The 22,168-nt window shown below is 49.3% G+C and overlaps 10 protein-coding genes across 14 annotated transcripts; 4 read left to right on the forward strand and 6 right to left on the reverse strand.

The window, feature by feature from the left end:
• The first annotated feature begins 3 nt into the window (after positions 1–3).
• On the forward strand, positions 4–1,079 carry LOC136183641 (synaptogyrin-2-like). Its single transcript, XM_065970353.1, has 3 exons — positions 4–163; positions 228–596; positions 714–1,079. Exons 1-3 carry the CDS (start codon positions 77–79, stop codon positions 927–929), a joined length of 672 nt encoding a protein of 223 aa, XP_065826425.1. The 5' UTR covers positions 4–76; the 3' UTR covers positions 930–1,079.
• Positions 1,080–1,446: 367 nt separating this feature from the next.
• LOC136183638 (uncharacterized) lies at positions 1,447–3,076 on the reverse strand. The gene is made up of 2 exons (XM_065970349.1): positions 2,794–3,076; positions 1,447–2,697 (listed from the first exon to the last, which is right to left on the reverse strand). Exons 1-2 carry the CDS (start codon positions 3,011–3,013, stop codon positions 1,580–1,582), a joined length of 1,338 nt encoding a protein of 445 aa, XP_065826421.1. The 5' UTR covers positions 3,014–3,076; the 3' UTR covers positions 1,447–1,579.
• Positions 3,077–3,332: 256 nt separating this feature from the next.
• Positions 3,333–4,121, forward strand: LOC136184054 (synaptogyrin-2-like). Its single transcript, XM_065970881.1, has 3 exons — positions 3,333–3,410; positions 3,477–3,776; positions 3,933–4,121. The coding sequence occupies exons 1-3, from the start codon at positions 3,333–3,335 to the stop codon at positions 4,119–4,121; spliced, it is 567 nt and encodes a 188-aa protein (XP_065826953.1).
• LOC136183636 (FYVE, RhoGEF and PH domain-containing protein 3-like) lies at positions 4,122–8,047 on the forward strand. The gene is made up of 31 exons (XM_065970347.1): positions 4,122–4,307; positions 4,355–4,424; positions 4,483–4,554; positions 4,605–4,651; positions 4,711–4,793; positions 4,851–4,904; positions 4,955–5,029; positions 5,084–5,185; positions 5,235–5,291; positions 5,344–5,403; positions 5,461–5,562; positions 5,612–5,752; positions 5,808–5,856; positions 5,915–5,978; positions 6,043–6,126; positions 6,179–6,244; positions 6,298–6,340; positions 6,403–6,496; positions 6,544–6,671; positions 6,726–6,813; positions 6,861–6,931; positions 6,985–7,025; positions 7,091–7,131; positions 7,179–7,219; positions 7,271–7,327; positions 7,386–7,451; positions 7,506–7,549; positions 7,605–7,684; positions 7,734–7,798; positions 7,852–7,881; positions 7,953–8,047. Exons 5-31 carry the CDS (start codon positions 4,743–4,745, stop codon positions 7,962–7,964), a joined length of 1,806 nt encoding a protein of 601 aa, XP_065826419.1. The 5' UTR covers positions 4,122–4,307; positions 4,355–4,424; positions 4,483–4,554; positions 4,605–4,651; positions 4,711–4,742; the 3' UTR covers positions 7,965–8,047.
• Positions 7,982–9,884, forward strand: LOC136183637 (uncharacterized). The gene is made up of 3 exons (XM_065970348.1): positions 7,982–8,123; positions 8,190–8,452; positions 8,509–9,884. Exons 2-3 carry the CDS (start codon positions 8,242–8,244, stop codon positions 9,651–9,653), a joined length of 1,356 nt encoding a protein of 451 aa, XP_065826420.1. The 5' UTR covers positions 7,982–8,123; positions 8,190–8,241; the 3' UTR covers positions 9,654–9,884.
• Positions 9,885–10,436: 552 nt separating this feature from the next.
• On the reverse strand, positions 10,437–11,238 carry LOC136183643 (THO complex subunit 4-like). 4 transcript variants are annotated; one of them, XR_010669199.1, is made up of 5 exons: positions 11,075–11,238; positions 10,869–11,015; positions 10,671–10,792; positions 10,551–10,617; positions 10,437–10,496 (listed from the first exon to the last, which is right to left on the reverse strand). XR_010669199.1 is itself a non-coding variant. In XM_065970355.1 (4 exons), coding segments are annotated over exons 1-4 (417 nt in total). In that variant the 5' UTR covers positions 11,222–11,238; the 3' UTR covers positions 10,437–10,616. The 4 variants fall into 4 exon arrangements, 2 of the variants coding, with proteins under 2 accessions (XP_065826427.1, XP_065826428.1); XR_010669200.1 differs by having other exon boundaries at positions 10,551–10,623; XM_065970355.1 differs by having other exon boundaries at positions 10,437–10,617.
• A 231-nt stretch (positions 11,239–11,469) lies between these two features.
• Positions 11,470–12,902, reverse strand: LOC136199953 (uncharacterized). Its single transcript, XM_065990255.1, has 4 exons — positions 12,866–12,902; positions 12,765–12,808; positions 12,135–12,349; positions 11,470–12,080 (listed from the first exon to the last, which is right to left on the reverse strand). The coding sequence occupies exons 3-4, from the start codon at positions 12,343–12,345 to the stop codon at positions 11,584–11,586; spliced, it is 708 nt and encodes a 235-aa protein (XP_065846327.1). The 5' UTR covers positions 12,346–12,349; positions 12,765–12,808; positions 12,866–12,902; the 3' UTR covers positions 11,470–11,583.
• Positions 12,903–13,199: 297 nt separating this feature from the next.
• On the reverse strand, positions 13,200–14,630 carry LOC136184002 (uncharacterized). Its single transcript, XM_065970818.1, has 4 exons — positions 14,594–14,630; positions 14,493–14,536; positions 13,865–14,079; positions 13,200–13,810 (listed from the first exon to the last, which is right to left on the reverse strand). Exons 3-4 carry the CDS (start codon positions 14,073–14,075, stop codon positions 13,314–13,316), a joined length of 708 nt encoding a protein of 235 aa, XP_065826890.1. The 5' UTR covers positions 14,076–14,079; positions 14,493–14,536; positions 14,594–14,630; the 3' UTR covers positions 13,200–13,313.
• Positions 14,631–14,842: 212 nt separating this feature from the next.
• LOC136184001 (centrosomal protein of 135 kDa-like) lies at positions 14,843–19,941 on the reverse strand. Of its 2 annotated transcripts, none has more exons than XM_065970817.1 (20): positions 19,196–19,941; positions 19,010–19,138; positions 18,746–18,961; positions 18,471–18,687; positions 18,245–18,411; positions 18,070–18,192; positions 17,833–18,006; positions 17,721–17,783; positions 17,485–17,667; positions 17,348–17,425; positions 17,014–17,281; positions 16,747–16,957; positions 16,282–16,693; positions 16,073–16,225; positions 15,853–16,017; positions 15,739–15,801; positions 15,596–15,681; positions 15,310–15,541; positions 15,188–15,242; positions 14,843–15,132 (listed from the first exon to the last, which is right to left on the reverse strand). In XM_065970817.1, exons 1-20 carry the CDS (start codon positions 19,907–19,909, stop codon positions 15,095–15,097), a joined length of 3,747 nt encoding a protein of 1,248 aa, XP_065826889.1. In that variant the 5' UTR covers positions 19,910–19,941; the 3' UTR covers positions 14,843–15,094. The 2 variants fall into 2 exon arrangements, with proteins under 2 accessions (XP_065826889.1, XP_065826888.1); XM_065970816.1 differs by having other exon boundaries at positions 18,731–18,961.
• Positions 19,942–19,997: 56 nt separating this feature from the next.
• Positions 19,998–22,163, reverse strand: LOC136184003 (uncharacterized). The gene is made up of 2 exons (XM_065970819.1): positions 20,780–22,163; positions 19,998–20,708 (listed from the first exon to the last, which is right to left on the reverse strand). The coding sequence occupies exons 1-2, from the start codon at positions 22,154–22,156 to the stop codon at positions 20,241–20,243; spliced, it is 1,845 nt and encodes a 614-aa protein (XP_065826891.1). The 5' UTR covers positions 22,157–22,163; the 3' UTR covers positions 19,998–20,240.
• Between the last annotated feature and the right edge of the window lie 5 nt (positions 22,164–22,168).

A 22,168-nucleotide genomic window follows, 5' to 3' on the forward strand; every position in this document is an offset into this window, starting at 1 on the left:
GCACGTGCTTTTAGCCTGCGCGCGCGCTAACACACTAAGAAACTTGTGACATCACGCACTTCCCATCGGTGGTGAAATGGACTCGCACGGTTCGAGTGGCCTGCCTTTCGACGCGGCAGCCTATTTGAAAACGCCCAGCGTAATCGTTCGACTCGTTTCCTTAGTAAGAACACCGCGAGCGTCGAAGTGGCGTCGTGGGATCCCCTTTCGTTTTCGGTATTCCGCAGCTCTTCGCAATAATCGTGTTCGGCTGCATCGCGGACGGCGTAGATTCGGGCAGCGCACTGTTTTCCGGCTATTGCTCTTACGACGACGAAAATGCGTGCAATTACGGAATAGCGATCGGGGTGATCGCCTTTATCGCCTGCATAGCGTTTCTTGTCCTCGACGGACTAGTCATGAATCGTGATGACGGCCTCAAAAAGAGTGTCATTTACGCCGACTTGATGTTCTCCGCCCTTTGGACTTTGATGTGGTTCATCGGCTTCTGCTATCTCACCGATCGTTGGAGAACAGTAGGATCCGCGCGCACCTCTCATGTGAAAAACAACGCGCAAGCCGCTATTGCCTTTTCGTTTTTCTCGATCGCGTCCTGGGTACGTCGCTCGCTGCGGGGATCTCAGTCACTTTTCCGGCCGGAAAAGTGACTCGTCATCCTTTCGCACGGTCTAGAAAGCATTCAACATGCTAACATTTTCTTCTTTCTCGTATAGGCTTTCCTGGCTGTTTTCGCTTTCAAACGAGTACGCGAGTACAATGCCGGTGCGAGCGGTTACAACGCACAGGTGGACGACACGAGTGGTGGCGGCGGTGGCGGCGATCCGGGATATTCATCTTTTCCCGCTCAAGCCGATCTGTCCGAGTCATACCAGAAGCCACCCTTTAGTAGCGAGGGCGAGAAGGCGGACTACCAGCCGCCCGCCTACTAGAAATGTTTTCTAGGGTGGCTTCTGGTGGTCCTAGTAGTTACTATAATGAGAGATCACTGCTGTCAATTATGTGTTGTTGTTGGTGTGCCGCTGGGCATGCGCTTGCATTGGGCAACTTCCTGCGTGGCAAATACAGTGTACCCTACCCTACGTCTTTCATTTTCTTTCAGAAGTACTTTCTACACGTAACGTGCATAGAGGAGTGCGCGCCTTCTACGGAAACGGACTACTGGCTATTTGGCTGCGACAACGGCGTTTCCGATTCTATCAGGGCAGAGATGCCATTCTAAGGTACAGTACATTGTAGTAGTAATAGCTTGGCTACGAGATAGGAGCGTGTATGCAACCCCATGTGTTATATACGCGCCCCAGCGGATGCAGAGGACATTCTGACTATCATTAGCTTGAAGGCTCTAGAACGTAACCCGTAATCAAAACAGAGATTGATTCGTGTAGAGGCCTCACTTTTCCCCGGCCCGCGGCCCATATGCACCCCTCACATTAATTAACACACCGACTTGTTTCTCGCGGCAGACGATTTGATTTAATATGCAAACAGCGAAGAAAGATTAGAGAGGTCTATAAAAGATGGCTCAGCTGAGCAGCAGCAGCTCTGCAAAGAGTTCATCCCGTCACGTACGCGATGCACTTTACGCATCAGAGCAATAGACGAGCGAGCAGGCGTTCGGAAACTGGTAGAAGTTGTAGACGAAGTAGGAACCGCAGTTCACCACTTTGACATAGGTAGACCAATTGCAGCAACTGCCACCCCAGTTAAAGCAAACGCGCCTTGAAACCTCGGCCCCAACCGTGCTAGGATGACCCCCCTCGAGCCACCCGGACGCATGAGTACTGCAACGTAGTCGATCGACGCACGAATCGGGCATTTTTCCACCGATACTCGGATCGAAGCGATGCCACCCGAATTTGATGATGTTTCGATCGCATCGAATTTGCGACTGATTTGTGTTGGATTTTTTCCTCCACGCGTCCTTGAGCAGAGTGTACGATCTGCAGGCGAAGTGTTTCGGTGGCTCTTCGAGTAAAATCAGATCGCCGCCGCCACTTCCTGCGTAAGGAAGATCGCCACTCGAAGAGGAAATCGTTATTTTAACGAATTGTTTTCCCTCGAACGTGTCAGCGTGAGTTTTGAGGTTGAACGTGATGCTGTAGAAGGAATCGGGCTTAGCCTTGACGAACAAAGCCGTGCCGTTTGGCCAAGTAAACTTCGCCGTGTACGTCAAAGTGGGGTCGAGACCGACGCCAGAAATAATAACGTCACCCGTTAGAATAGTGTATATAAAACCGTTCCAATTGCTAACGAATTCGACCTCGTTTTCGCCCGGCATTCCGCTGTAGACAATCTCGGTTTTATTGCGGAACCACACGGACACGGTGGCTTTGCGCTTGTTCGCAGACCACGCCGTAGCGTTAGGGGCCGAGCAGTTAATGTTCAGATAGGGAGAACCCGGTCCGTTAGGAAGCAGAGGCGATAACTTCGAATACATCCTTTCCCCGTCGTCGTTTTCGTAACGACATACGTACTGAGGCGTTATTTCGCTGTGGTAATATTTCTGCATGCCGAAAGTGACGACGCCGACGGATTCGTCTTTAGACAGGGCTGGCACGGTAGCGCGATTTAGATTGCTCCACGTCGGTCCAGACGTTTCGAAGAGAAAGAAGTCTGAGTCGTCGCCGTCGGCACGTCCGGCACACGAAGGTCCGGGGGGGCCACGTAAACCGTCGCGACCGTCTTTGCCATCTCGCCCTATAGTTTAAAATGGGTACGTTTTACTTTTTGAGAGGCAGTACTCAGTGTGGGGATTGGAATTATTTACAAATAAACGCCGCGCAATTGCCGAACCTGGAGATCCGGTGTCGCCTCGGTCTCCTTTCGGTCCGCGTATAGATTGAGGAGATTGGGCTGATTGGTTTTGAACTTGGCCCGTCGTAAAACAGATTCCGTTGGGAACGTAGAGCTCGACTTTTCCGGATGCGTCGCTCGATATTGACGGATCAACGTCAACCGAGTAGGCGATCGTTGCCCAAAGAGCAAGCTGACCAAGGAAAAGGAGGGCTGACATCGTTTGTTCTGCTGGGGGCTACTGGTAACTGCTGTAGCTGTAACGCGCACTCCGACGGTAGCCTGAGAACTGATCGGAATATCACGTGTACATGCAGTACAGTACAGTACTGTATAGCATTGACTCGTGATCATAATCGATTATGATACAGCTGCCGAGGCATTTACAAAGACTATGCATGAAGAAAGAAGGTCTCTTTTTTAATCCGTGTAAGGTCAAGCTGGTCATGCTTACCACAGTTAGTACCAGTGTGGCGTGACTGACGACTGAATGCGTGCGTTCGCGCGTGAGTTACAGGCGTCTGTGCGTGTGCCGCACAATGAACTCGAATAGACAGCGTTTCGATCCGGTGGCTTACATAAAAACGCCTCAAGTCATTCTCCGAATTGTCTCTCTGGTGAGAAAAGAGCTCCGGAAGCGTTTAGCGAAAAAAGTGAGCCCCCTAAATTCCCCCGGCCTCCAGGTCTTCGCTATTGTCGTCTTCGCCTGCATCGCGGATGGAGTCGCCAACTTCAGTCCCCGGAGCCATTGCCTGTACGCGCAAGATCGCAACGCGTGCAATTACGGCACGGTGATCGGCGCACTCGCTTTCGTCGCTTGTCTCGCGTTCCTCGCCATCGACGCGCTCCTGCCCGGCTACGGCTACGGCAGCTCTTTCAAGAAGAACGCGCTCGTCGCCGACGCCGTGTTCTCGACCCTCTGGACGTTGATGTGGTTCGTCGGCTTCTGTTTACTCGCCGAACGATGGCGAAACACCGTCATTGTGGGACACACCCACGCAATCGACAATGCTCGAGCAGCGATCGCCTTCTCGTTCTTTTCGATTGCCTCATGGGTATATATGTGACAAACGCATTATTAGAATTTTCTGACCTCAGGTCAAACGTTCTTGCAGTTGCTAACACTTTTTTTTTCATAGGGTGCTCTGTCTGTTTTCGGATTTCGACGATTGCGCGCCTTTGATGCTGGCGGCGGCAGGGGATACTACACGGAACCGTTTGACGGAGATCCAGACTACTCGTCTTTTCCTGATTTTTCTGAGTCATACCAGAAGTCACCTTTTACATCAGAAAGAGAAACGTCAGATGCTCAGCCACCTCCTTATTAGAAATTCTTTCGACATATTCTATGGTATGAATTGTCTTTATAAGTGGTCACCTGTATGTAGTCCATAGTGTACCTCATTTTAATTTCACTCCTCCAAAAAGTCATCGCCAACTTCGTTTCCGAATACACAGAACAAGATCCGGCTTGCATTCTAGCTCCCGGATGTCTAAGGCATGGCGTGTTTTCGGTGAGCGACTGGAGGACTTGCGCTGCGACAAGCGACTTTCTGTTCAGGCCATTGAAGGAGTACGTTGTCGTGCAAGATTTCGTCGGGCGACGAAGCGACGAGTTGCATCTCGACGAGGTGATTGCATGGTTCGAGTCTTCCGTTGGACTTCGCCTCACGCGCGACTTCGCCGCAGGGAGAACTTGTGCTGAGCGCCGAGAAATTCGCCGACGGCTGGATGAGAGGAATACGAGCGAAGAATCAAACAGTTAGCCAATTATAAGAGAATTAGTCCTGCGACTTCACCTCGTTCTTGAGGTTGGTTTTTTTCCGGCTAAAGCAGTCAAACGATTTTATCGCAAAGGGTAACGCTAATTAATTAACAATTAATTTAATGGGGTATGCATATATAATCTTTTGTTAGGGAAGGTCAGCTTCTACACATAAGACTTGAACATGTCAATTTTTAAAATCTCTATAGAGTGCAAGCGGACGCTGATTGTGCAAGTAAAAGACAACTAATAAGCCTAAACGTAGAAGAAGAAGCTATATTGGTGTCACTAGGAATTGCTGACCACAGAGGAGACCTACTATAACACTCTTTTGGAATTGAACGAGGTAAAAAGTTCAATTATTTTATCATTGCCGATTTTTGGACGTTCTTGTAGCGCTTTGCATTGCCGTTGAAGGAGCTTGGCATTCTCTTGCCGGACGAACACAGTTGCCTTTTTGGCGCTCTTTCGGTACAGAAAGTGCGAGCAATGGAAACCGTAACCGTAGATATGTTCTCTCTTTAGCCCCTTATCGGACTTAGCAAGGATCTGCGAGATCGCCTTCGGGAAAGAATCGGTGTCTGGGATGAAGATGAAACGAAATTGGGAGACGTCTTTCTCAAACTGGTCTGATCGATGAAATATTATTAATCAGTCGTCTTATTTTTTTTCTTAGGCTCCGTTGCTAAAGCTGATTAGCTCCTTTGCAGTGGGCTACACCAGTGCCAATCAGGTACCTAATCTAGTAACTGTAGACATCTCAGTTTTTTATAAAGGTTCCTTAGCTTTACACCAAATTGCGTTCAACGAATGAAAAGTTTCTGTCCTTCTTGTGCGCAAATGAAGTAAAAAATTCGGGATGTGACGTAATGGGGAGAAGATAATTAATTGATGGTTCTTAGGAAAAATCTGGCATTGGCTTGATGGGACTTCTCATTTGCCCTATTCAACGCGTTCCTCGCTATGCGCTTCTTCTAAAAGAGTGCGTAACGCACACCGATGAAGTACTATGCACTGGGATTAGATGCTAATTAGCTAGCAAGTCTTCTTTAGGATCATCCCGATTATAATAATTTGCAGTCCGCCTTAGCCGAAGTACAGAAAATCGCCTCGGACATCAACGAGAATATAAGACGCGTGGAAAACGAACTCCAGTTAATTAATATTGGAAAGAGTTTTCCTCAGGACGACGTGGTGGGCCTACGGGACTCGCTCCTCGTCGCGTCTCGGTCTAATCTATTTCTTGCAGAACCTGTTGAACAGTAATAGGCAGTTTGCATCAAAACGACGAGTGAAATGTAAATAAATATATAGTCAATTAATTAAGATTGATTTGGGTAAAGTAAAGAATTTTAGCATCTAGTAAACTCTCTACTCTCAAAGAATCTAAGGAAAAGCCTGAAAATAAAAGACTAAGGAAGTGCGTTTCTTTGATTGTGTGTGTGTGTGCGTTTGTGCTATGAATTGTTTTCTGATGCAACTAGATACGCATCCGCTTCCGTTGTGCCGGAGTTCTTCTGTGCGTCCGACAACGTCGGCGTTGGATCTGAAAATTTGTCAGACACGAGGTGGAAAGTACGAGACGTTCTACTCCCCTAAAGCATTTTCTATTCAATGTAGGAAGTATTTGGGAGAATTTAGCGCTTCTGTTGTCAGTGGTGCCGATTCTAAAGAAGTAGGAGAAAGGTAATGAAATGAGAACGACCAGAACGAGTCTCTGATGTATTCATTACCTATAGTCGCTATTTGTTTCTGTTTAACGATCTCGTTCTGGTGGCTCAGGTAATCGACGCAAATCGTTCCAATGTCAGCGCCGCATTTTCTTAAAAACGTTTCAATCTAAGATTTTGAGCAGAGCCAAAAAGCAGTACAAACTGAAGGAGAGAGTACGACTATGTCAAGCGTGGATCGGCGAAATGCAAGCAAACGACGCTACATGTAGGTCATAGTACGCTATCAAGACGAATCGTACTGATTGTCTTTAGGTCTGACTGTAGGAACCCCAGGCTGGGTGTACAAGGCTATGTTAGAATCGGAAACGGATGGAATGAAGCAATCGGTGGTTAAAGATATTCAGGAAGCTATTTCCAAGCAGAAGTCGTTCTTGGAGAAAGTACTTCAGTGTACTGAACTACCTTGTGACGGGACGTCCTTCTTTTCTTTTTAGGCGTTCCTAAATCTGACCATTCCAGATGGGAAATTTTGCACGAAACTCTTCACGCTCAAATCTGACTATCAAACGACGATGGAAATGGGTACAGTAACAAAGGGTACTGTTTTTTCTGCTAAGCAGTCTATTTAGAGCTTCAGTTTCGATCTGGCTCTGAAATTGAGATTGTCGGCGTGGTAGATAACACGGGAAAATGGCATCCGGTACGTCATTAATAGACCCTTCTTCTTTTTCTCTTGTTCACTGTGCTTCTTAGAGTATTTATGGCTACACAGTTGACGTGCTAGGCTGTTCCTGGTAGGAAAGCAAATGATTTGACGTGTATAAAGCTTCTGTTCTCTTTCACGATACTGTATTGTTAGGTGGTTTGGTTTCTGTAGTGGCCAGTGCGGCTTTGTTCCAGGTATTCAAGCAAACGATACCTAATTCGAAATAATGAACGATCTTTAGCGAACTGTTTTACTGACACTGACACTGATAGAACGAGCGAGGTATTGTCTCCGCTTGTCTTAACAATAGAGGTCTTATTTAGACGTTTGTAGCCCAAGCCACTGTCAATGAAACGCTTTTTGGCTATACGCAGAAAGTTTTCTGAATGGGTTTGAACTTCTGTTTAAAACGGAGGAAGTGTCATTTTATATGTACCTCGTTTCTCAGACCAAGCGACGAATTCCCCCTTTGAGCAGTCGTCTAGCTAAAATTCACGGCGACGGAGTGCAGAAAGTAAACTACAGGGCTATGTCACCGACTTGAATAGCGTGTAATTTATTAATTAAGGTCATCAACGTTTCTGAAATTGCCGATGCTGCTAGAGTCATTAGGTCAAATTAGTGGCTCCGCGTTTTTCTTGCACCGTTTTAGAATGACATTTTTTAGACAATTTTTCAGACGTCGCTCTACCGTTCTACCTGAAGACGGAAAGTGGTTTTTGCGCGAAGTATCGGCAGACGGAACAGGTACGTAAGCAATACCGTCCTCTCAATCATCCAACTTTCTTTTTTTCAGTTAATGTTCTCTTATCAGCGGAAGTAATTGTAGCTAACAGAATGAATGCATGGGGCAAGTGTCAGGTATAAAACCGACGTGCTTTGACTGTATCTTTCTTGACAGTTGGTTTCTTTAGGATATGATGCATTTTGAAGTGGAAGAAAAAGTGACGTCATAGTCAGCAGCACTATATTTTTCTTTTAACCGTTGTTATTCCTCTTCAAATAACCGACGAAGATTTCTTGCTAACAAGACCACACGAGAATGACTAATCTCCCGCACACGAATCTCGTGAACCTCGCGTGATCGACATGGCCATCGCCCAGTCGTTTTCTGAACAGAACGATGGACGACAATCACCCATGCCGTTGACGTCAGCCCACTCCGTATCAAGCGATTCATCTGAAGGTTCGATTAATTACACCTTTCCCAACGAAACGATACGTGCGCGTGATCAATTCTTCTCCCCCACAGAATATATTGTCATATCACCAACGGACACGATTTGTTTACCCCAAATAGAGCAATGCTCGTCGTCTTCGCGCTCGTTGTTTGGGCAACCGTTGCCCACTCGGTCGACGTCGACCCGTCGATATCGAGTGATGCCTCGGGTAAAGTGCAGCTTCACGTTCCGAACGGAATCTGCTTTACAACGGGTCAATCTCAAAACAACTCGGCTCAATCTCCTCAGTCCATACGAGGACCGAAAGGAGACCGAGGCGACGCGGGATCTTCAGGTAAATCAATTTCAAATCGCGCTCAAGCCATCTCTCAAACATCAGCGATAATATAGGGCGAGACGGTAAAGATGGGCGCGACGGACGCGACGGTTTACCGGGTCCTCCAGGACCGCCGGGAGCCAACGGCTCCTCGTGCGTCGGCGGAGGTGCCGGCGGCGATCTGGGATTCGCGCTCTTTGACACGCCTGGACCGACGTGGAGCAATCTAAATCGCGTTACCGTGCCAACCGTTTCGTTTAACGAATCCGTCAGCGTCATTACTTTCGGCATGCAGAAATACTACCACAATGAAATAACGCCTCAGTACGTATGCCGATTCGAAAATGAAGATGGAAAGAAGATCTATTCGAAGTTATCGCCTCTTCTTCCTAACGGACCGGGTTCTCCGTACCTGGACATCAACTGCTCCGTCCCCAACGCTACGGCGTGGTCTGCGAACAAGCGCAAAGCTACGGTGTCCGTGTGGTTCCGCAATAGAACCGAGATCGTATACAGTGGAATGCCGGGCGAAAACGAGGTCGAGTTTGTCAGCAATTGGGACGGTTTTGTGTACACAATTGGAACGGGTGAAGTTCTGATTTCCGGCGTTGCTCTCGATCCCGTTGTGACGTACACTGCGAATTTCGCTTGGCCAAACGGCACGGTTTTGTCGGTCAAAGCCACGCCAGATTCTCTCTACAGCATAACGTTCAATCTCAAGGCCCACGCCGACGGTTTCGTCGGGAAACAACTCGTCAATATAACAATTTCGTCTTCAAGTGGCATTCTTCCCTACGTGGGTATTAGTGGAGGAGATCAGATTTTACTCCAGGAACCGGCAAAACATGCTGCATGCCAGTCGTACACTTTACTTAACGACGTGTGGAGAAAGAAATCTAACGCGGTTCAGTCACCAATTCGATGTGATCGAAATATCATCAATTTCGGATGGCATCGCTTCGATCCGAGTATCGGTGGAAAAATGCCCGATTCGTGCGTTCCCAAACAACGCTGCAGCACTCATGCGTCCGGGTGGCTTCAAGGGGGTCATCCGGCCACGGTTGGAGTTGAAGTTTCAAGGACCGTGTGCTTTCATTGGGGATCCAACTGCTGCAATTGGAGTACCAATATCAAGGTGGTGAACTGCGGTAACTACTACGTCTACCATTACTACCAGTTTCCAAACGCCTGCTCGCTGGCCTATTGCTCTGATGCGTAAAGCGCATTACGTGCACGGATTGGGCATGAAACTGAACTCATTATTCGTATTTTTCTTTGCTGCTTCTTTGTTTTCTAATTTTTCCTAGTAGGGTCCTGAGCATGACCCTTTGAAAACTGCTCCAGCACCTTCTCCGGAAAGGTGCACGTGCACGTAGAAATAGGGCCAGTTTGTGCGCCAGGTGGTGTCATGTATTTTTATTTTGCATAAACCCGGAAATAAACCGGAAGTTACAAAAATTTGTTCATAGTTTCCCCTACTTCGCTGTCCACCTGCACGGGGCTCCGTGGAGCCCGTGCAGGCTTCGGGTTGTGGGGGTCACCCTCCATACTCCCCCGTCGGAGTTAGAGCCTGTTTAGTCTCCCGGCTCGGACGCCTGGGACTGGCAGGCCTCGGATATGAGTGCTGCCAGCCTGATTCCAGGGGGACCGCTATTGTGACCCACCGCGTCTTCCTAAGTGGGGAGGGCACTGCATCCCCTCACAGCAGGTAGGCCTATTTAACCTCTTGGCGCACGGAGGTAAGCCGGTTTAGTTTAGTCACCTCGGGGCCCAGAGGTGAATGACGACATCGGACTTTATGCTCCTTGAATCTACCTACAAAGCACAAAACGACAGATGAAGGTAAGTGTACTGTACCTGTTTCAATTTCGCAAGCTCCTTGTCCTTCGGTGGCGACCGCTTCAACAAAGTTCCCTTCAGCAATATTCTCAGAGTCCCTTGGGGCTAGAAAATAGAAGAGTGACCATTATGGCCAGAGTCAATCATGTGCATGAAACTTATCTTCAGTTTCACAGACGCTATTTTCTTTTGCTCATATCTCCGCGGATCCTAAACTTGGTGTCTGGTCGAATGTAAGGGTCCCAGTTATGCATATCTAGATCACTGAAGTACACACCGCTGCTCTAGTCACATTTCGTTTAGGACGTTTTGCGTAGTGGCTCAACGGCTCCGACGTCAAGCATCTAATTCTAATTTCACTCCGGGCGAGACGGGAAAGTCGATTTTTTTCACTGACCAGTTGTATTGCTTCAACGCTTGCTGAGCGCTCTCGCGCTGCATATAGATGACGTGCGCCGTGCCGAGCGATCGTCCCGAGCGATCGTAATGGACAGCCGACGCGAAATCCTTGAATAGGTCCTGCGCACGCGCGACGAGACGATTTCGAATTATTCGTCGGATTTTCGACTGTTCGCGCGTCGAAGCGGCTGCTTACCTTTATGTCCTGATCGGAAACGCCGTAATCTAGATTTGAAATGACGATTTTCGTCGTGTTGCCGCCGGCGCGGCCCGCTCGCGAACGAAAGCCCTGTTGTTGGACGTCGAACATGTCGTGTTCCCAACGTTCGGGCTCTCTGAACGGCTGTCGAAGCATTCTCGTTAGATTGGGTGTTGTGGCTTTCGTTTGTGTTCGGGACTCACCCGTTGGTACGGCCCCGATCGGGGCCCGCCTCGTCTCGTTCGCGTCGGGCCGCCTCTACCGCGATTGTAGCCGCCTCTTCCGCGGCCGCGGCTTTGCCGTTTGGCCTTTATGATGTCGTCGAGAGACATCTCCATCGGATCCGCCATTTTGCCAAACCACGAGTCTCGAGCTTCCCGTATACACATTAACCCGTACAAAGCAAAAAAATAAAAAATACAATATCGTTTGATATACTGTTATTCAAACACTCAGCTTTGATTAAGTCAGTATGTGTACAAGTTAGTTCATATGTGTACTTTTCTGCGTAGAGTTGAGCAGTCTAAGTACATCAGCAACAGATGCATCCTTCACAGGCCGTCTTCCTTCCTAATCACTAAAAATACAACCAGTAACGTTCGGTGCCAGCAACCATTTCTTATTTCTTCATATCACAACTATAATACAATATTAATTAATTAACACAAACTACAAAAACTATCATATTTAACACCAGTATCATATTCAATTCTCATTCATCATCTATATCTATAGCATCAAAGACAAACAGTCTGATCTCATTCAAGTCCAAAGATAGCTGCTGAGACGAAGCGAACTCCAGAGGAAGAGGTAGATTGGAATCTTGAGGCTGAAGAAACGATATGGGCCGGTGAGCCCCGGTGGCGTGACTTGGGCCTGTGACCACGTACGCGTCTAGCTTCTGTAGCGTGCTGCTCCTTCCTTTGACGTACGTTCCGACGTCAATCACCAGCACGGCTTGAGTTGCCGACCACTCGAAATATCTCTCTGCCTTTTTCAAGACAGCTTCTGTTGACTGGCTGACCGCCACTTCGACGAAGAAAATTGGACGGACAGGCTTCGGTTGACGCGGAGACAATGAGACATCTGGTTGCAACTGAGTTGCCGCTTCTAGCCTTCGATGCTCTGTAAAAACATAACCGCTGGCTCGAGAGCACTGAAGCCCAAGTTGGAGCACAATCCGGGCAGTTACACAAGCATGAACAGGCCCTGGATGAAATTGATTAATTACACCAATGAACACGTGGTGACAAGAACACTCACCGCTCATGTCTGTAACATAAATGTGGTTGCCAAAAAACTCCAATTTCAGATCGGGTAGGTAGGATAATCCGACTTCTTCTGATATGACTCTATCAGGAAAATGGCATTCAATGATAGTAACCTTGTCATGCCCATTTGAAGAGAAGAAATCTTCGGCCTTCATCGTCCACAGAGGACAGACCTTTCCCTTATCATGCGCAAATCCGTTCATCTTACTGCCAAAAAAGCAGAAAATTAACTGGCTGGTAAAGTACGCTAGTCCAATTTCTGCGCGTTATAATTAAGGTGCGTGAGATGCGTGGGATGCGCTCGCTTTACGCAGCTTAACGCGCGGGAGTGGACGCTTTTCGCGACCTTTCACGCAACACGTACGCCCCAACCACCCGAAACCGTGCAGTCGAACAGCGAAGCGTACGAAGCCATTCGTAGAACGGCTAAAAAGCGAAATCGTAATTTACGTGGCCACGCGCGTCTGGTCATGTGCTCTTCGGGAATCTACGCGATGGACGTTCGATAGGAACCGCGGAAGTTCTCCATCCAGCGAAAACAGAGTCGGTGGAGTCGGGGGTCGGCAGAGCCGGAGCGAGCGGGCAGCCGTGCACCGGAAGATCCACGACTGCGATTGCTTACCTTGAGCGCTGAGCAAACGAAGTCGGACGATCGAAAAAGAGAGCCTAACAAGCGGGAGCACTCAAAGAGAAGTCAAAAAGCTCTTGAACTGTGCGACTAACCTCGGCAGAGTGGAGGAGAGTTCCAAACAGCGCATGCGTTTTGCACCGCTCCTCGCGCGTGCGCCTATGGATTTATGCAACGCCACGTGATACAGACGTGATATAGGGCGGGCATATAGGCGTGCCTCTCGGATACTGTCAATACACTCAGAGACGTCGTTTGATATACTTTTATTCAAACACTCAGCTTTAATTTAAGTCGGTATGTGTATTAGTTCGTACGTGTACTTTTTCTGCATAGAGTCGAGCAGTCTGTCTAAGTACTACATCAGCAACAGATGCACCCTTCGCAGGCCGCCTTCCTTCCTAATCACTAAAAATACAACCAGTAACGTTCGGTGCCAGCAACCATTTCTTATTTCTTCATATCACAACTATAATACAATATTAATTAATTAACACAAACTACAAAAACTATCATATTTAACACCAGTATCATATTCAATTCTCATTCATCATCTATATCTATAGCATCAAAGACAAACAGTCTGATCTCATTCAAGTCCAAAGATAGCTGCTGAGACGAAGCGAATGCCAGAGGAAGAGGTAGATTGGAATCTTGAGGCTGAAGAAACGATATGGGCTGGTGAGCCCCGGTGGCGTGACTTGGGCCTGTGACCACGTACGCGTCTAGCTTCTGTAGCGTGCTGCTCCTTCCTTTGACGTACGTTCCGACGTCAATCACCAGCACGGCTTGAGTTGCCGACCACTCGAAATATCTCTCTGCCTTTTTCAAGACAGCTTCTGTTGACTGGCTGACCGCCACTTCGACGAAGAAAATTGGACGGACAGGCTTCGGTTGACGCGGAGACAATGAGACATCTGGTTGCAACTGAGTTGCCGCTTCTCGCCTTCGATGCTCTGTAAAAACATAACCGCCGGCTCGAGAGCACTGAAGCTTAAGTTGGTGCCCAATCTCGAGAGTTACACAAGCATGAACAGGCCCTGGATGAAATTGATTAATTACACCAATGAACACGTGGTGACAAGAACACTCACCGCTCATGTCTGTAACATAAATGTGGTTGCCAAAAAACTCCAATTTCAGATCGGGTAGGTAGGATAATCCGACTTCTTCTGATATGACTCTATCAGGAAAATGGCATTCAATGATAGTAACCTTGTCATGCCCATTCGAAGAGAAGAAATCTTCGGCCTTCATCGTCCACAGAGGACAGACCTTTCCCTTATCATGCGCAAATCCGTTCATCTTACTGCCAAAAAAGCAGAAAATTAACTGGCTGGTAAAGTACGCTAGTCCAATTTCTGCGCGTTAATTAAGGTGCGTGAGATGCGTGGGATGCGCTCGCTTTACGCAGCTTAACGCGCGGGAGTGGACGCTTTTCGCGACCTTTCACGCAACACGTACGCCCCAACCACCCGAAACCGTGCAGTCGAACAGCGAAGCGTACGAAGCCATTCGTAGAACGGCTAAAAAGCGAAATCGTAATTTACGTGGCCACGCGCGTCTGGTCATGTGCTCTTCGGGAATCTACGCGATGGACGTTCGATAGGAACCGCGGAAGTTCTCCATCCAGCGAAAACAGAGTCGGTGGAGTCGGGGGTCGGCAGAGCCGGAGCGAGCGGGCAGCCGTGCACCGGAAGATCCACGACTGCGATTGCTTACCTTGAGCGCTGAGCAAACGAAGTCGGACGATCGAAAAAGAGAGCCTAACAAGCGGGAGCACTCAAAGAGAAGTCAAAAAGCTCTTGAACTGTGCGACTAACCTCGGCAGAGTGGAGGAGAGTTCCAAACAGCGCATGCGTTTTGCACCGCTCCTCGCGCGTGCGCCTATGGATTTATGCAACGCCACGTGATACAGACGTGATATAGGGCGGGCATATAGGCGTGCCTCTCGGATACTGTCAATACACTCAGAGACGTCGTTTGTTCAAATTGAACAAAAACGTCATGTGCACTATGTCATGCAGATTTGGAGGTAAGCTCAATAGATCTTCTCGCCGCAGCGCCATCCAGACAACAAAGGAACAATTGAATTATTGAATACATATACGGGTAATGTAAGGAAATTTTGTAAACACATACATAGTATGATACACTGTATAAAGACAAGCAACAGAGAACACTCACTCTCCATCAAATGATCGTGCCGGCTGATTCCCTCATACTGAATCGTCATAGGCTTTCCATTACAATTATTCACCCAAGGGCTATGTTGCTAAAAGGTAAAAGTCGTGGATTCTTTATTACGATGGCGGTGACAGCGACTAGGTCGTTCGAGATGACATAAGCTCGTCAACCACGCCTACACAACAACGTACACATGGCCGCCGAAAAGCTGTAAATCCTCTTCGTCTTACTCGCTGTCTCCTCTTCCAATGCCTTTTTCTCTCTTTCAAAATGCGTTTCTTCTCTCTAAAAAGATTTCGAAAGGTCCCCTCATTTTTTTTCGTTTCAACTTCTCGCCGCCGGCCGGCATTACCTCTTCTCCGCCAATTGACTGGCCGCTGCGAAGAGACTCCGACGATAGAGATTTCGAATCGGAGTGACCCTGAAGGAAGTCGTCCGGAAGCCGATCCAACGATTCTCTTCGTCCGCTCGCATCGAAGTCGCTGTGCCTCGTCGCCGACGACGCGGGACTGACTTCTCCGGGGGAGAGAGACGCCTTTTTGAGATCATCGCGAGCTGCACTCAACTCGCGAAGGCTCACTTGCCTGCGCGACGAAATTCCTCACAAAAAATAGACCGGCGCTACAGTTCGTTCGCACCTTTCCGTTTCTAACTGAATGATCTGCTCGTGCAGCTGCCGATTTTCTGTCGTAGTTCTGTCGCGTCGAGCCTCGTGCTGAAAAACCTGCATTAATATCAAAGCGTGAATAAGCGCGAAAGTCCAGAAGATTGTTCGACAAACCGTTTCCCGTTCGACGGCCAACACCGACTCCAAGCCTTGCAAACGTTGATTCAGACGTTCGACCTGCAGAAAACGATGATTACGACCGTTTTTTCTGACTGATCTTTCTCTGACTTCGCGTCGCAATGACTCCACTTCCATTCTCTCGTTATCCAACGTGATTTTAAGCTGCTGCACCTCGGCGCCGCGCGTTGCTACCTGTCGCATCAGCACGGCTTTGTCCTGCTCCAATTTGGAGCACAAGGCTCGCGACGCATTTCTCTCTTCGAGCAAAGCTCTCTAAAAAGAGAATAATAATAACTAAACAGTTTACAGAGGCAACAGTCGATTCCACTTTTTCGTCTCGAGTCTGTCGAAGCTCCTGTTCCATTCTCGACAGAGCGCTGGAGAACTTTGACACCTGTAGTCCGTAGGCATGCAATGCTTTCTCCTTCTCTCCAATCTCTTCGGCTTGGAGTTGATACTGCTGCTGCAAGTGCTGATTTTCCTAAGAAAAACGAAAGCGATTTTCTATTATGTACGATTTGGGCACTATTAGCGTACCATTGTGACGTCCAACAGCTGCTGCTGAACGCCGGCGGCGTCGCGAAGCGTCTGATGCGCGGACGACTCCAGCTTCTCGTTCTCGCTGCTGAGCGATTGATACGACTTCAGCAAATCGACTTTCTCGTCTTCCTTCTCGTCCATCATGTCCTTGTAGTTGAGCAGCTGCTGAGCGTACAACTGGAGCTGCTCGTTCTGCTCCTGCAGACTCTCCTGACATCGCGTCAGCTCGCGATGCACCGTCTGATTTTCGTCCGTCATCGTTCGAAGATCCTGCTCGAGACGACGATTGTCGGCGACGGCGATCTCGCGACCGCGTCGCGCCTCGTGCTCTCGCGACGCGACGACGTCGCGTTCGTGTCGAAGACTCGCGATTTCGCGATCCTTCGACGCCAGTCGCTCCGTCAAAACCCTTCAAGGAGAAACCCGTCGCGATCTCAAGCAAATACAACTATTCTCTTTTACTTCATTTGAGATTCCAAGTCTCGTATCTTCTGATTGAGCTGTTGCCCCGTTCGACTGCCCATATCCTTTTCCTCTTGCACGCAAATAATTTGCTCCATTCGAGAGTCGAGTTCGGCTTGAAGAGCGTCTCTCTCGCGATCGAGCGTCTCCACGACGCCGCGCAGACGACTCTCTTCAGCCCGCGCCGAACGAATCTCATTCTCGGCACTCCCTACCCCAAGAAAAAAAATCGACTCCGCCAGACTCCGGGGTTTTTTTCCCCCTTACTCAGCTCGAGTTCTCGTCGATGGATCTTCTCCTCCGATTCGTTCAACGCTCGTCGACAATCGGCGAGCGCGTTTCCCTGCTCCCGTCGACTTCTCTCCGCCTCTTCGACCATCGCTCGCATGTCGCCGATTCGCGACTCGTGCGTCGCCGTCTCGTGCCGAGACGACGTCAACGCCGCCGACGACGTCTTGAGCTGTTCCTCGAGTCGGGCGACCATCTCGCGAAGAGAAGCGATGCGATTGGCCAGCTCGTCGCGTTCAGCGACGACCTGCGAGAGAGAGAGAGAGAGAGAAATAAACAACAGAGGAAAGAGAGAGGGACTGACGTTACTTACTTCCTTAAGATCTGTCTCTGTTTGAACCGATTTTAATTCTATCATATCCCTGTTCGCCTTTTCCGATTCGGTTGACATCTAAGCGACATTTTTATCGGTTCCTTCGTCTCTTTTGCGATTGTTTTATTTGCTCCTACTCGAAGTCTTTCCTGGAGACGGTCGCGTTCCTCCTGCAATTGGGCGAGTCGTCGTCGAGCGTCGTCTCTTTCCTGTTCCACCTGTCGCAAGAGGACCTGCGTGCTGTGACGAAGCGGAGAGCGTCCGTCTCCTGTTTCTCGCTGAGCGAGATCGCGACGAAGACGACGGACTTCGTCGGAAGCCTAAACGCCTTCGACGTCAGATTATTCCGTTTATCTATTGCCACTACGTATACCTGATCATATAGCAGTTTGAAGTTGTCTCTCTCACTCGTCAGGATACCGGTGTCCGTTTTAATCTTGTGGACATATAATATTATTCGTCATCTAAGTAGAGCGACTGCTCACTTTTATAAGTTCTTTCTCAAATTGATCAACAATTGACCGAAGTCTGTCGCGTTCGACCTTCAATCTCGTCGCGCCTCCTCCTCCGCCATCGCCGTCATCGCTGTCGTCATCGTCGGCGTCGCCTCTACGTTTCCTTGAAAACGACGTCTTCATAGGACTCAACGACAGCCTCCCCTATAGAGTAATATTATCGCTGAATAAGACTACAGTACTCTCTCTACTCTATTGAGTCCTTACCGCTTGATACGTCGTTCGCCGTCCGTCGCCCAGCAACTGTCGCTGCAGTTTCTCGCACTCTGACTTATAATAATTCCTCTCGTCTTCCGTCTGACCGTGCATCGTCTCGATGCTTCTCAATCGCTAAAACAGACGCTCTTTTTTTGATGCAACGCGTGCCCGCCTTTCAAAATACCGCGATTCTCTCCGCTTTCTCCTTAACAAGTTCTTCCACTCGTTCCTCTAATTCGATAACGACATCCTCGACTCTCGCGTGCTCTGTTCGACTCCTTCGCGCTCGATCTTCTTCTCGGACTATAGCAATGTGACGCAGACGTTCCAACTCCAAAGTTAGATCTCTCTCTAAAATAAAATCAAAGGAAAAAGTGACGTCAGAATCAAATGCGATTTGCTCTATTTACCTTTTTCCTGCAATTTTTCGTATCTCGCCTCCACTTCTCGCTTCTCCTGAGAAATTCTCTCGCAACGCTCTTCGCTCAGTCGAACGTCATTTTCGGCCACGTGCGCTAATTCGGCATTTTGCTTGCCAGTCAGTTCCAAACTGTGGCACGTGCGTTTCAAGTCTCGAATTTCCTTTTTGAATTCGCTAATGAGCTGCACGCGTCGTTCATCAAAATCCTGAAAAGTAATCATTGAATTTACATATCTCAAAGAATTTTACGTATGTCTCCTTTGCCTTTGTCTCTTTCAGTTCCACTTCGAGTTGTTTGATTTGAACGGCGTTTTCCTCTTCTAGTTGCTTGGTCAGGTCGTTGATTTCCTCCAATTCGCCGCACAGTCTCGCGTTTTTCGACGCCAACTCGCCGGCTCTCAATTCGGCGTCCTTCTGACTCGACTCCATCTCTTTCATCTTTGACGCCATTTCCGAATTGACTTGCGTGAGATAATCCACCTAGAGGAGACGATACGAAAAAGAAATTCAATATCAAAATAGGCCGACCTGTATATTGAGATGGGCCACCATTTTTTCATTCGACTCCTTCTGCCCTTCTGCAATCATGACGTCGAGAGGCCGACCTCCGTCCAACAGTCCGTGCAATCTCTCTATCTCAGCATTCCTCACTTCCACCTAAAAGAAAAAAAGAAATAAATGATTTTTAGTCCTAACACATACAACTATTCTCACCTGTTTTCTCAAACTCTGCACGGCCCTTGCCGACGCCTTCTCGGACTCCTCCAACGCGACGATCTTCTCACTCATCTGCTCATTTCTCAAATCAGCCATTTTCATCATATCCATAAGAAACGGTTCCGGAGCAACGACTCGCGGTGCCGTCGCCGCCGCCGCCGCCGCCGCCGCCGGCACGTGCGCTTCCACGTCCATACGTTGCTTCCGAAAGGCGACGGGCTTCTTTCGTCCTCCCGGAGTCTCGATCACGGCCCGAACGTTTTTCTCCTGCAGCTGAACGATTTTCGCGTCTTTCGCCGCCGATTGGCGTTCGTGCGCGCGAACGCGATGGACGTATTGACTGTTGAGGAATTTGAGATCGGCGTTCTCGTGTTCGACGCGTCGCAGCGTGACGCGCAGCTCTCGCACGCGCTCCTCCAGCGTTTCGCGTTCGGCGAGAAGTTTTGCGTGTAGGTCGTTGTTTTCGCGAACGAGTCGCGCGTTTTCTGCCTTGTAGGCGCCGATCGCGTCCGTCCAGGCGGCGTTCGCGTCGTCGCCGCGCGGATTCGCGTGTTTTTTCGCTTTGCGAAGGCTGTCCGTCGTTTGGACGAGGTCGGCGAAGAGGCGATCGACGAGTAGATACGATTCCATGCCCAGCGGTTGCCGATAGCCGAGTTGGTCGAGGCGCTTTCGCAGTGCAATGAACTTTTTCTCGGTTGCCGCGGCCGCCATCTTTGAAATAACCGCTTTAAATATATACGGGATGTCGAGACCAACTCGAAGTTGACAAAATCAATCAATGCAGTTGAGTCCTTCTCTGTCCAGCTCACAAATAATGTATTTACTGTTGCTGTGTTGCTAAACAGAAAGAAAGTACGAGTACGAACAACACTTACAAATAAAGTGTACTAATGGTAAGTACACAGGAAACTGAAAAATCATTCTGCCCATTGTTTGTATTACGAAAAGATTACAACAAAAAATGCATTGCTTAAGCGCTATCATCATTTTCACTGCACAGAGACACACACACACAGATACGTACACGCCACTTATAATCCATCTACAACAACAATGCACCTGCAAGACAGACGACACTAGCCAAAAGCTGATAAACAACGAGAACGCCGCGCGACGTCGATGGTTCAGGCGTATCAGTGGTCGCCGGTTTCGTCATGACCTTAGGCGGTGGCGGCGGTGTTGTCGAGGAGATGCACTGAAAAGCGTCCAACTTATAACCGTCCTTGCATTCGTCGCACGACCCGTCCGACGGATCAAAAATCGACGAAGACGCCGGACATCCATTGAATACGAGAAAAGTGCTCAATGTGACTGGCGTGAAGGTGCTGTCCGTCGTCCCGTTTACGAAGAATGAGCCCGTTAGATGATAGGACTCGGGATTAGGAGACAGGCCGATCATAGTGAATTCGGCTTGATACGTTTCCGTGTCAGCGACGAACTTCGTCGAAACGTTACCATTGTGCGAAGCATCAAAAAGAACGTGATCGTTCGCACTCATGCAGCCACCGGCCTAAAAACGGAGAGACAGAATGAGGAGGATACGATCAATATAAATATCATTATGTACATGTATATACATACCGCTTGGTTGAATGGGCAAAGAAGCAATTTTCTCAATTGAACGGAATAACGGCTACGCTTCGACGCGGGCGTCACTTGAAGTTGCCATGACAATCGTTCGCCGGCAACCACGTTTTTCACTAAGGCGTCATTTCCTGTATTGAGGTTAATCAGTGCCGACGTCGCAAGGCCCACGCCGAGGGTCACTCCATCCAAGCCGCCAATCACGCTCAGCCGAACGATGGGGCTAATTGTGAACGACGACGTCACGCCCGTTTCAGCGCAACTCGCCGCCGCCGCCGTTGGATCCTTGTTGTCGCAAGACTCCTCCTTGAGGTTGAACGTGAAGCGACCTTCAAGAGTTGCCCTGACATTGGCGAGCGGATTGCTCTGTATGCAAGCAATCCGATAAAATAGTGTTTGGGTGCAAAAGCCTTTTGACAACTGGCAGCGACCCGAATTCTCTCCCGCCAAATTACGCACAAACGCCATCGACCACGCACTCGACCCCGTCGGAACGAACGTCGGCGTAACGTCCGGGTTATAGAGAACGTACTGTTCACCTTGCGACGGCGTCATCGACGTGACGTCAAAAGTCACTTCGACGTCGAAACGCGTCAAACCGACGCCATCGACGATGTTCGGGGCGTTGTAGACGAGCGACGGAAGCGCGACGATCGACGCGATCGTCGCGCCCGCGCTCGCCGTTCCGACGGCGGTGCGCGACGCTTCGACGCGCACGGGAAACGACGTCTCGCTTCGAACGATCGGCACCGAAACGTTGAGCGGATCGAGCGAACCGAAGCACGTCGCGTAGACGGTCGCCGCGATCGTCGACTCGTCTTCGAACGTCGTCGCGGAGAAGACGAACTCGTCGCGCGACGTTTTGCATTCGAGAAGTTCGGCGAGCGAACCCGCGTACTCGAACGCGTCTTTTCGCGGCGACGGCGGCGTCGTTCCCTTTCGAAACGTTTGAATGAACGTGCCGCCGCCCGACGCGACCGGGTCGAAGTCGGCGGCGAACGCCTCCGGCGTGTCGAGTCTTTTCTTCACGGTTGCGCACGAACCGAACGTGCCCGGGAAGAGGCTGCGATCGACGATCGCCAGCGTGTCGTCGCGATGCGATTCGAAGTCGAATGTCCAGAGTTCGTGTTCGTCTTTGTATCGATCCGTGTTGAGCGTGAGAGAGACGTCGCCGTTCCCGTCTACGGAGAAGTCGAGCGTCGCCGTGCCCGAACATGGCGTCGCTTGGGACCCCGTTAGCGCGACGAGGAGTAGAAATAAATAGGCGACGAGACGTCGCTTCGATTGTACGACCATCGTTTCAGGTGAAGGATTTCTTGTGAGGTGACGCGAACTCTTGAGGCTAACCTTCCCTTTCGGTGCGCGTGACGTCATGTGGTATTGGGG

This window comes from Oscarella lobularis, chromosome 2 (assembly GCF_947507565.1).
Source record: "Oscarella lobularis chromosome 2, ooOscLobu1.1, whole genome shotgun sequence".
Classification (NCBI taxonomy): domain Eukaryota; kingdom Metazoa; phylum Porifera; class Homoscleromorpha; order Homosclerophorida; family Oscarellidae; genus Oscarella; species Oscarella lobularis.